Source organism: Mycteria americana, unplaced genomic scaffold (genome assembly GCF_035582795.1).
Source record: "Mycteria americana isolate JAX WOST 10 ecotype Jacksonville Zoo and Gardens unplaced genomic scaffold, USCA_MyAme_1.0 Scaffold_39, whole genome shotgun sequence".
NCBI classification, from domain to species: domain Eukaryota; kingdom Metazoa; phylum Chordata; class Aves; order Ciconiiformes; family Ciconiidae; genus Mycteria; species Mycteria americana.
The window spans coordinates 1,796,589-1,809,107 of record NW_027445626.1 but is presented as its reverse complement, the minus strand read 5'-3'; the positions used below and the strand labels follow the sequence as shown (position 1 = coordinate 1,809,107).

Below are 12,519 nucleotides of genomic sequence, written 5' to 3'. Positions count from 1 at the left end.
ATGGTCTCCCTCATTCTAAGCACTGCCATGGTTGCCTACCTGAAACCACCCTTTATCTCCTCCCTATCCCTCAATGTGGTGGTGGCAGTTCTGTATTCGGTGGTGCCTCCAGCAGTGAATCTCCTCATCTACAGCTTCAGAGACAAGGAGCTCAAGGATGCAGTTTGGAAACTGATGATGGGATGTTTTTTCTAAAGCAATAAACTGTCCTTTTTTGGAGCGTATCACTCATAATGGATGTCATTACAGGCTCAGCCTGTCTTCTGGAGGTTTTGGTGGTGGTGGTGGAGGGGTTTTTGCTCTGTTTTACATGTGATAATGTGCACAAAGAAATGTCTTTATTCATGCCATTTTTAATTCTGTATCTACCTTTGTAGTGTTACCAAGAGACTGTTGAAAAGACTTGAAATAAGAGCCATGTTCTCTGTGCTTTTTTAAAAAACTAAAGAACCCTGCAGCAACTTCTTCAGCTGAGATCCTTTTTCTGAGACTTTTTCTGGTGCTGCAGTGGCAGAGCCTGCATGCAGAGGTGGAGGGCAAAAGAGTCCTGGCCCAGCAGCACTGCCAGGGAGCACCAGTGCTTGCTCTTTCTGCAGCTGTTCTCTTTTACATTCCACACTCTCTTTCTGAGCCCCTGTGTGGAGGTAAGGAAGGCTTGCTCTTGCAGCTTGGTCACAGTCCTTTTGGGTGGCAGTCCTGTGATTGCACGCAGTGACAGGCAATGGGCACTTCCTTGGCAGAGCTGACCTCCATAACAGAGTTTCCATCACCCAAGGGGATCTCCTGATGGCAGTGCCTGAAAGCTGACTTTTTCTTCCAAAGCTTCTCTCAAGAACAAGCCCAGGAAAGTGCCCTCAAGAGGAAAACACGATTGAACAGCTAAATTGTTTGAGTATTCAGGGTGGGAGCATGCGGCAGTGTCCTTGCACAGCCAGACCTCCTGGGGGAGAGAGGCAGGACCAGCAGAACAGGCTCTGGTCTGTGCCCATGCTCACTGTACACCCCAGGGAAGCTGCCCCAAGGCAACCGTCCCAGACCAGCCCATAACAATCACCATTTCCAGCACCGGACTCTCAGTCCTGCTCGTAAAGGTTGTTTATCCCTCCACAGTACAACACTGCATGACTAGCTCAGAAGTCCATGTTTGTGTTGTACAGATAGAAGATCATGGAGCAGATCCTCCTGGAAGACATCTCAAAACCTATGGAAGAGAGGGAGGTGATTAGAGGCAGCCAACAAGGCTTCACAAAGGGCAAATGTGCCCGGCTTATCTGGGGGCCTTCTACCATGGAGTAACTGCATCAGTGGACAAGGCAAGAGCTACGGATATCATCTACCTAGGCTTCTGTATGTCCTTTGATATGGTCCCGCACAACATTCTTGCTGCTATATTGGAAAGGCATGGGTTTGATGGATGGACTGTTAGATGGAGAAGGAAATGGCTAGCTGAGCACATGCAAACAGTGTCATGGTTTAGGCCCTGCTGGCAACTAAACACCACACAGCTGCTCGCTCACTCCCCCCCCCCAGTGGGATGGGGGAGAGAATCTGAAGAACAAAAGTAAGAAAACTCATGGGTTCACATAGAACAGTTTAAGAATTGGAACAAAATAATAGTAATAGTAACAATTAATTGTAATGAGAAGGAAAACAACAAGAGAGAGAGAGGAACAAAACATAAGGGACGAAAAAAAAGTGATACAACCGCTCACCACCCACCGACCAACACCAAGGCAGTCCCCGAGCAGTGACCGCTACCCCACGGCCAACTCCCCCCCAGTTTATATACTGGCCATGACGTTATATGGTATGGAATAGCCCTTTGGTCAGTTTGGATCAACTCTCCTGGCTGTGCCCCCTCCCAGTTTCTTGTGCACCTGGCAGAGCATGGGAAGCTGAAAAGTCCCTGACCAGTGTAAACACCGCTTAGCAACAGCCAAAACATCAGCGTGTTATCAATAATATTCTCATAGTAAAATCGAAAACACAGCACTACACCAGCTACTAGAAAGAAAGTTGACTCTATCCCAGCCGAAACCAGGACATCCAGCTATACCACCTGACCTAACCTCACCTCACCCAGTCCATTTGACACACTGCAAGATCGAGTTACCCTTGGAATCATGCATTGTCACGATATAGCGCAAGCATTGGAACACTACAAAACAGAAGGAACTTAAGTCTCTCCACTCTGGTTATGCATGGAACCGAAGTATACTCAAGAGATGAATGGAGTTGGAATGACTCTCTTTGGATGGCTAGACTTGAAGCCATTCCAGGACAGACAATACAGATCAGCAGCCAAGTAACTAATGGGTCCACTTACCACAGGCCGACTGAAATTAAAACAGTCTATACTGACTCTTCCAGACCAAAAAACTACAAGGCTGAATGTTACAAAATGACCAAACCAAATTCAGATTGCTGGTACAATCTTACCTTTACCAAACCCATAATTGTATACTGTCTTTGGGGGTAAAGAGGCACCGAATTACTATTTGAATTTGGGATTGATACAGCAACATCTGTGCCAGTTGCAAAGGATAAGGAACCTCTGCCCCCACAAATGTCTGAAAATGTACTGACTCAGACTCCCATTAGGCTAACTCCTTTCACCTTCAACACAGGCCTTTACATAATTAAAAATACAGGTCAGCAACAAGTGCTGTTTAATCCATCATACTCCCTCAAACAGGTGGAATTAGCAATGCAGACTAATCTCTCTGCAATTAAACCTACCTCTTCACCATTCCTGAGCACATCTTACGCAGGATGGTCAGCATGGTTGCATAAACGGACTCTCATCTCTCCAAAACAACCAAAGAGAGATGTGACTGGTGTCTTAGGAACAGGACTGGGAGTCTTAAACAGCATAGCTGCTGAAGTACTTGCTAAGAAATTAGCCACAGTAACCAATGACTTGAGTGCCCTGAAACACCCTTTACAATCTTCTCTTTCAGCTTTGGGAGCTAACCAATGGCTCTTATCGGATATATTGCCTCAGTGGGGAGAGGTAAATGAGAAGGACCACCAGTTGATTGTGGATGCACTTGGTGTGACCCAAACCAATGTTTCTTTCGCTCTTAGTTGTATCCAAGCTCAACTGTGGATGCAATCTGTAGTAGCTGCAATTAAAGGTAATTTGGGATAATGCAACTGAATTTGAGAAAGAATTCCATTCCTGGTGGTATCCCGTTGATTTCACCTATGACCCTACTGACGGCAAAGCCACAGCTTTTGTCTTAACAATACGCAATGCTTCGGTGTACACCATATACCCAATCATTGCGTTGGGGTTGAATCACAACGGAGCTATACTCTATCCATCAGAACACAGAGTATGGGCCCAACACAATGGGAACAAATGGCAAACTATTGACGTGAATGCGTGCCTTGTACAGGAACAACAAGGATTTATTTGCGAGATTAACACCCTCAAAGCCCAAGACATTTGCCTTGACACTGAACAAAATGTTTGTCATTTTGAAATATAACCAGATGAAGCCCCTGAAACTGGACTTGTATATATTGGGAAAGGACGCATTTGCATGAGAACCTTTTGTGATTTTGTATTCGTAGATAACATTACTGTAGATATAAGTAATCACTCAAATATTTGTGTTTGTAATTTTACCAAAATTATGGGATGTGACTTCAACTATTAGGCTCCTGTCACAACTCACCAACTGCTGCAGGCTAACTATACACTGTATCAAGACTTATTACCTGCCCCTATTGGAATGAACCTGACATTGGTGAGAAAACTACTGCAACACGATTGTCTCGTCCCACTCGGTGGGTTGCAAGAGGGGTGAATCTTTTCGATTCCCCGACTGTTTGAGTACTGACAAAAGCCGATCTCTGCTCGGCAGAGCCGCGTGGTCGGCAGAGTCACGACAATGACCCAGAGGAACAGGCTGGCCAGCAACTTTATTAACTGGCGAATTCCACAAACGGACAAACTTAACGACCTGACAAGTTTAACGAACGAACAAAGGCGATTTGGCAAAGGAGCTATTTTCCAGGCTTCCCGATCCCAAACTTGCATATATATATTGGAAAAGCAGAGGAAAAGAGAAGAGAAGCAAGAAAAGGAAAGAAGAAGAGAGGAGAAAAGAGAAAGAAAAAGTATCACCACCCTTGGATCCCGCGATGACGATGACAGACGTGGCAATCCTCCAGTGGTGGGCGTGTGCGCGCTTCCCTGGGGGGGGCCAAGCCTTTTATTGGCTAATCCCTCCTCCAGGTATGCCCCTTCAGGACTTACATGGTTATTGTTCTAGAAAGTTCTCAATCTTCTGCGCAGGCGCTGGGGGAGGGGGGTGGTCATGAGGGGTCTTTGGGGCTGTTGCAAGCCCCTTCCTCAGATAAACTCTGTGTGACCGCTGGCCATACATGGTCAGGTTTGGCAGAACCTGGAACCGCGCATCCTCCAACGCACTCTCCATGGCCCGCTCTTGCTCTCCCCCACCCCGTGCTCACCGACCTGCCGTCACCATGCAAATAGCGCCTCAAGTCGCCACAATGTTTGAGACATTAACTCCTTCAGTCTCTCACAACGATGACCTGAATCAACTGCTGGAACGCATCCGGAATAATGGACATAAGACATTAGTCACCGTCCACCATGATGTGGAAGAGATATATTGCATCTTAGGAGTGAAGCACGATGGAGGACTCTATTGGTGGGACACTTTGCTAGGATGGTCGCCAACCACAACTGGAATTCTCAATAAGATGCTTCATCCAGTTGTTGTTCTGCTAGTGCTCACTGTGTTATGCTTCATTCTAACCATCGGGCTGTATGTTAGACTTTGGACTATGGCGAAGCATTTGTCTCATCAAATATCCCCACAAGATGTATACGTACTCAATAATCCTCACCATGGGAACGTATATGACACACCCGAGGCATTCCAAATATTGTGAAGCTTGAGCGACTACAGTCATGGGGTGGATTATGTGGGATAATTGCTGGAGGTGACTTAGAAATTAAACTTATATTCACACTTTTAGGTAAGGTACAGCACTGAAGAAGCTTCCCGGGTGGAATGCGGCTGACACGCAAGGAATCCATTCCATGAAAGTTCCCTAGGCCTGTAACCTTAGACATTGGTGGTGCCAGGGGAACTTGGTGTACTGACTCTAAGAAGGTACTGTTCGGAGGGTGGAGCGGTGTGGAGGTGCCGCAGCCAGGCTCTGCAATTACATGGGAACTCAAAGGTATTGTGTGCGATCAGTAAGCTTCACATTTGCTACCCTGGGCCAACACTCTGTCATGTTTCTGACAAAATGCTGTCCTTTGATGAACTTTGCTCATTATAACGTCATTATAATACCAAAACACACCTCCATCCCAAAAGCTACCCACCTCCAGGTGCAACCACCCCTCACTGAGCTTGCGCTTTGAATTTTTCAAAGCCTATACCTTTAAAAGCAAAGCGAGAAAACTTTACACCAATCCTAAAGAAAGGTATGACTAGAGTCACTCAAGCTCCACCTGAAAGGTGAAAGCTAGTATAAAATGGCTTAAGAGAAAGAGAAAGTTAGGAAAGACACCATCACGTACTACTCTGACCTCTGGGATCAGTCGATGGACTGAGCCTCTCTTCCCCCCATCGGGACGCCTTTGGGTAAGATTCGAACACTTGGTTATACCAAGTGCCTCCCCGGGAAACTTAGAAATCTCTGTACAGTTGCTTTATTATCTTTTATCACGTTTGTATCCATCAGTGTTACTCATACTCTTGGTATTTGCACGTGCTTTGCAGACAGTGAATTTATCACCGGTAATCCAAAGAATCTGTGTATCTGTTGCTCTAATAAACTGCATTCTTCATTAATCTAGCCATCATAGTTCATGCAACACGACTAGACTGGGGGTGCAGCACGTTTAAATTAACGCTGTTGCCTTAACTCTGATGACTGGCTGCATATACAGTCCTTAGAAAATAAACCGTTGACGGAGTCTGAGACTAAGGCTGGACTTAGCTGCACCTTGACTCCTCTCTGAGAAGGAGTTTAGAAAGCAAGGGGGTCCTGTCTGAACCTCCTGACTCAACGGGAGGGTTCCCCCCGCCCAGCCACTCCTCAGACCCCTACGCGACAGTAGCTCTTGATGCAACACTTTCCCTCATCCACTGAGCGGGTCGTCTTGTCATAGAAGGAGATCAGGTTAGTCAAGCAGGACCTGCCTTTCATAAACCCATGCTGACTGGGCCTGATCACCTGCTAACCTACAGTCAACTGGCACCTTCCCGCTTAGCCAGGACTGCTGAGAAAGGATTGAAAGTGGCTTGGTGAGCACTTCCACAATCTCCCTTAGTACCCTTGCGTAGATCACACCCAGCCCCATAGATTTGTGTGTGTCTCAGTGGTGTAGCAGGTCGCTAACGATTTCCCCTTGGATTATGGGGGCAACAGCAGGAGATTTGTCTGCTCATTCCCTCCATGGTCTCTTCAGGGATGGCTCTCAGCGGGGACCACTAACACCCTCAGAAACTTGGAGGTTTATTGGTGACTTTTACTTCTCTAGAGGCCAGTTCATTCCACTTTCAGTATCTGCAGTTCAGGAACTTGGCACCACAGGGCTCATTCACATGCAAAATGCCCTAAGAAGCCAAGTGTCTGGGCATAATTTTCTTAATTCCCCAGTTCTTATGTGGTTAATTAGAGAGATTTCAGAAGTGAAAAGATTTCAATAGTCAAAAACAATAAGAAAGGATTTCTTTTTCTTCCCCTTTTTTCATTTGTCTGCTGACACATTAAGGGCTATCAGCAATCTCCAAATGATATTGAAACCGAACATATTCAAGACTGAATACGTAGAGAAGGCAAGGCCCTGTGTGGCAGACACTCTATGGGCAACCTTTGTCCCTCCCTCCAACCCCACATGTCTCTCATCAGGCACCTGGGATTTACAGCACCTTTGTTCACATCTGAGCTTTCTCCACTACAGTCTGTAGCTGCATGTTTCAGCCCATTGGCACCAGTTTCCACCTGCTTTGCTTGGGGAACGAGCTGCACCCAGACACAGAAGGATGTTTCTTAATTGCCAAAAAACAAAACCAAAGGAAGGCATGGTGCAATAATAAAATAAAAGGCACTCCTCTGCTCTCTATTAAGTGCACAGTACTTCCTCTGCAGTCCACTCTCCACAGTGGATAGCCTTAGACTTATAGAAAACACATTTTTGTGTCAAGCACAGATCCCAAGAAACCCAAAAGCACTCCCTGCTTCCGACTCTGTTTGTCCATATTCAGTCTTGGCACACAGCAAGTCCCATGCTGAAGTCACAAGTTGCCTCAATTCACAGAGGGAAGCAAAGAGACAAAGTGAATAAAATACTCTCTTTTGAATAGCCAAATCTGCATTAATCCCACCATATCTGGGTTATAGGAGCACGTCCTTTGTAGCTTCTGCAGTACCCACACCTATTCATTCCTCTCCCCCAGCACTGGACAGCTTGGGTGCAATTGTCCCGGCTTCCTTTTCTACTCAAGGCAGAGCAATCACTTGTCTCCACTGAGATGCTTTGGCCTACCCTGCTTCCCCCGCCCCCAACCTTTATCTCCTGTACCCCTGCTCCAGTGATAACTAGCACTGGTGGTCATAATGGATGCAGCTGCACATGATGGCTGCATCCGACTCAAAGTGAATTCAGGAGACAGATAACAACACAATAGCCGAGGGCTACTGTGCAATGCACCCACTGCAGAAACTAGAATCTGTGGTCGGTACGTAAATATGACTATGAGTAAATCATCTTACCCCATCAATAGTGTTTCTATGAGAACCCTTTGTGATTTTATATTCCTAGATAACATGACTGTAGATACAAGCAATCGCTCACATATTTGTGTTTGTAACTTTTCAAAAATGATGGGATGTGACTTCAGTTATTCAGCTCCTGTTACATCTTATCAACTGTTATGATCTAATTATACATTGAGTCAAGATTTATTGCCTACCCGCATCGGAATGCATCTTACAGTGGTGAAGAAAATACCACAACATGATCACCTGTGTCAACTGCTAGAATGCATGTAAAACAATGGACACAAACCTCTGATCACCGCTCATCATGACACAGAAGATATACGCCATGTCTTGGAAAGAATGAAGAAGGATGGGGAACACCATTGGTGGGAAACTCTTCTGGGATGGTCACCAACAGCAACGGGAGTTTTTAATCTCATGCTTCACCCCATTGTGATTTTACTAACACTGATGTGTGTACATGATAAAACAAATAAAACAACTCCAACCACCCAAAACATACAAGCTAATACATAGCAAATAACAATACTTCACTATCTAGTTACTCTGGGTCTGAAAGTCATAAATTATCAATATACTATTTATTTATTATAGTATTTATTCATATAGTATCTAACAAGGCAGCAAGAAGTTCTCATGAGAACATCATTTCTGTTAGACTGGAGAGATGATGAGAAGAGTTCTTTTTTGGTAAGAAATTCCTACAGCAGCTTGAATGATCCAAACAGGGGAATGTCTTCTATGGGTGGGGTCCACATGGCATGCTGCGGGTGGGTCAGAGGCCTGTTCAATGCTACACCACCTGGGGTCCCACCATCTAAAAGGGACCTGAGATTATCTGCATGATTCTCTCTTTATAGTGTTAGCGCTGATGAACAGCATTTTAAATGATACCTCACAGAGTCTGAGTGCCTTTCTTACTCCACTTATAATGAACCAGTGGTGAAAAACATTCTCTCAGCACCCTTGGATGCAGCCCCTCCAGTGCCATGGAGTGGTAAGGGTGGAGTTTGCTCAAGTAACCCCTGGCTTGATCCCCATCCACTGCTGGTTGTTCTCCTCCAGAGTTCTGCCTCAAAGCAGAAAGGCCTGGGAGACCTCGCTGGTGGGAACTGAGGCAAAGAGGACGTAGAGTAGCTGTCCTGGTTTCAGCTGAGACAGAGTTAATTTTCTTCGTAGCGGCTGGTATGGGGCTATGTTTTGGATTTGTGCTGAAGACAGTGTTGATAATACAGAGATGTTTTAGTTGTTGCTGTACTAGTCAAGGACTTTTCAGCTTCTTGTGCTCTGCCAGGTGCAGAAGAAGCTGGGAGGGGACACAGCCAGGATAGTTGATCCAGACTGACCAAAGGGCTATTCCATACCACATGACGTCATGCTCAGTATATAAAGCTGGGGAAGAAGAAGAAAGGGGGGGACATTTGGAGTGATGGCGTTTGTCTTCCCAAGTAACCATTACGCGTGATGGAGCCCTGCTTCCTTGGAGATGGCTGAACACCTGCCTGACCATGGGAAGTAGTGAATGAATTCCTTGCTTTGTTTTGCTTGCGTGCATGGCTTTTGCTTTACCTATTAAACTGTTTTTATCTCAACCCTCAAGTTTTCTTACTTTTGCTCTTCTGATTCTCTCCCCCATCCCACCGAGGGGGAGTGAGCGAGCGGCTGCGTGGTGCTCAGTTGCCGGCTGGGGCTAAACCACGACAGTAGCTCACATCTATCTACACCTACTCTTACCAAATGTAGAGTGGTCTCACAGTATTTCTGACTCTTCTTTAGCTGTTCCTGAGGTAGCAACAGCTCATCTTAATGCCCTTGAATGCCGTTTTGAGTTTCAACTAAGTTTTGATAGGAAGCATGTCTGTGCTTGGATTATGCTGTCCTTGAAGACAAGATGTATGCAGGCACACTGTTAAAATCATTGGTCTGTTCCTTGATGGAATCCTCAAGGGAGTGAGTAAAGACCCCGGTGTGGGGTGCTTTGTGTTCAGGCAATGCATGCAGCTGTTGTGCCAGAGAAGGCACAGACCTTGCTTCTCTGATGGCATCTGATGACCGATGCCTCTGACTGATGGCAACAGTCCCTGGCACACAGGCATCAATCGCACTCCCTGCAATGCTGTCAGGGGTGTCTGTCACGCACCCGCCCTGAGTGGGAATTGCTTTCCTGCAGGTCCTGTGCTGTCCCTGCCAGCCCTGGCATCTCAGGGAGCTCTGTGGGCCTGGATTGGAACATTAAAGTGAGTAGATACCCTGAATTCTGAAAGGCAATGTGGGGATGAACATGAGGCAACTGCCAATCCAGTGAGTGGAGACCTAGTAAATCCAACAGATGGAGAAGAAGGAAGAGTGAGACTGGGCTCTTATGTGGCATATGACTTCATTCCATCATATGGATATAGGCCACCCTGAACATAATGAGTGGGGACAGGTTCAGTTGCCCTTAATTTGGGCATCAGCTGTCATTTCAGTTGGCCACAGGAAACTCCCAAGAGCCTCCAAGAAGATGCCCTCAGGCGGTGTCCTGTCTCTACATCTGCCTGCACATATCTTCAATCTGTCTCTGCTACCTGCACATATCTTCGATCTGTCTCTAGTACCCGCACATATCTTCGACCACCTCTGGCCCCTCAAATGTCACCAGACATTTGCATCTGAACAGCTCACTCCTGGCCTCCATCACCATTAATTTCCATGGGAGCTGAGAGAAGGAGCTCACATGCAGGGGTCTATTGAATGACCACCTGAAGAGAGGCAAGAGGAATCCCACCTCCTGTGGGTTGGTGGTGTGCATGGCAGGGAGCTGAGTCCCCTTCCAGCCCCAAGACTACAAAGCAAGGAGAGGATGCCTTGACTGACTCAGCTGAATCCCTTCCCTCAGCAGGGCAAAAGGAGATCACTGCCTGTGTCTGCCTGGCTGTCCTGTCTAATGATGGGCCAAGAAAAGTTGATATTTCGACCCAACTCTGTCTCTGAGCAGAGAAATGCCACTGCTGGAACGAAGTGTCTCACCCCAGCTGAGAGAGGGAACATCAGTGATTCCTTCAGCTTGTTCCACAGTAGGTTCCCCTGGAGCCCCAGCCACAAATCAAGGGAACCCGGAGGGGGCAGAGAAATTGCTACCTTGGGCTGGTCCTCTGCTGCTGAGCTGGGCCGGGCTCCTGGGACAGAGGGAGCTCATGGCAAGTGGGCAGAGCTGCAGAGAGACAGCTCTGCCCAGGAGCAGCAGCTCTGCAAAGCACAGCAGGGCTGAGGGCACAGCCTGCAGGCACCGAGGGGAGAGGAGCAGGGCAGAGAGAGCTTAAAGGCAGTCTGGGCTGTGTGGAAAGTTGAGAGCTCGCTGGGGGAGAAATCTTCACAGCCCTCTACATGGTAAGTACCTGCATGACAGGCAATGTATCTGCAGTTTGTGGAAGGATCTCCAAAAGCTGGCACATCCCACAGTCAGGAGGACTTCCACGGTTCCTCTAGCGTAGAGGAGGACATGCTGCAGAGCAGGGCTTCCCTGCTGCACCATCAGAGGGACAGGGCATCACAGCTGCCTTCTACCAGGGACAGCTGCAGGGCTGTGAATGTGTGTGTGCAGCCAAGGTGCCCAGGGTTGTCCTTCAGAGTCCCTGTGCCCCAGAGGGCTGTGTGCCCGGGCAGGGACTCTGCCGCCTGCCAGGGTCAGCACTCAGCCTGCCCGGGGAGCTCCCCATGGCACTGCAGAAAGAAGCTGTGGGTGGAAGGAACAACTTCTGGCAGGGCAGGGTCCTTCTGCTGCATCACTCAGGGCTGCTCACAGCTCCAGATCACCACTAGGAAACTTCCAAGGGGGTGTTTCAAGAGGAAGGTCAAGGCAGAGTTTCCTAGAAAGAGACTTCCTGAGTCTATTGTCAGTTTCCTACTTGGAGGGCAGGGAACAGGAGCAGGGGTAGGGGCAGGAAAGAGAAATAGAAAAGGACCTGTCAAGCTTGGACAAGTCATTGAGACTTCTGAGCTGTAAATATGAGGGCTCAGCAGGTCTGCTAATAGCCTCCTAAACTGCCTTCAGCCACTCCTCTGCCTATGGACAGAACCAGCATCACGTTTGCTGGACCCGTCAGGGCTGTTCTCACCAGCCCTTTTGAACCTCCAAAGAGGAACACGTGCCCAGGCAGTGCCCTGCAAACAGGCAGGTTTCTGTAGGGCCAAGGTGAGTGCACAGAGGTTGGGATGGGGTCTGTGAGTGCTGACAGGGAAAAGACATGGCCCAGGGAATCACTTCCCAGGAGGAAAATCTCCAGGCAGCAGGGTTACGATCAGGGAAGGAGAGGAAACTTAAACCAGATTTGTTGTAGAAGGAGAATTCAGAAAACTCCGTAACATCCCCTCCATCACAGACCCCTTCCTCTGAGCAAGCCCCCTTGCCTCCTCTCCCACCCAGCAAAGCCTCTGCCCTCAGGGCAGTGGGGTCCAAGGCATGAACCACCTCCTCTGCAGCCACAGCTCCAGCAGAGCCGTGCTGCAGCTCTCCAGCCACATGCCCACTTCCCTCTGCAGAGCACAGGGGCTGACACCAACTGCCTGGCAATGTTGGTGTCTGGGAGGTGGCGTGCACAGCTGGGTAAGGGCAACGCTGTCCTGAGTGCCCGGCTGCCTCTCCCCTCGCCTCTCTCAGCCAGACCCTCACTGTATTTTTCCTTGTTTCTCCACTTGTCTGTGTTATTGCTGTTGTTATCCTGTTCTTGCTGTCAGGCTCTCTGGGGATGGGAGTTTCAG

General features: G+C 47.9%; 1 protein-coding gene across 1 annotated transcript in view; it reads left to right on the top strand.

Moving 5' to 3' along the window:
• LOC142403620 (scavenger receptor cysteine-rich type 1 protein M130-like) overlaps positions 1–12,519 on the top strand; it is a 45,458-nt gene continuing 32,939 nt past the window's right edge. Inside the window, exon 1 of the mRNA XM_075489858.1 lies at positions 1–162. Within this exon, the coding sequence (XP_075345973.1) occupies positions 1–162 (162 nt within the window). The remainder of the gene's footprint in view (positions 163–12,519) is intronic.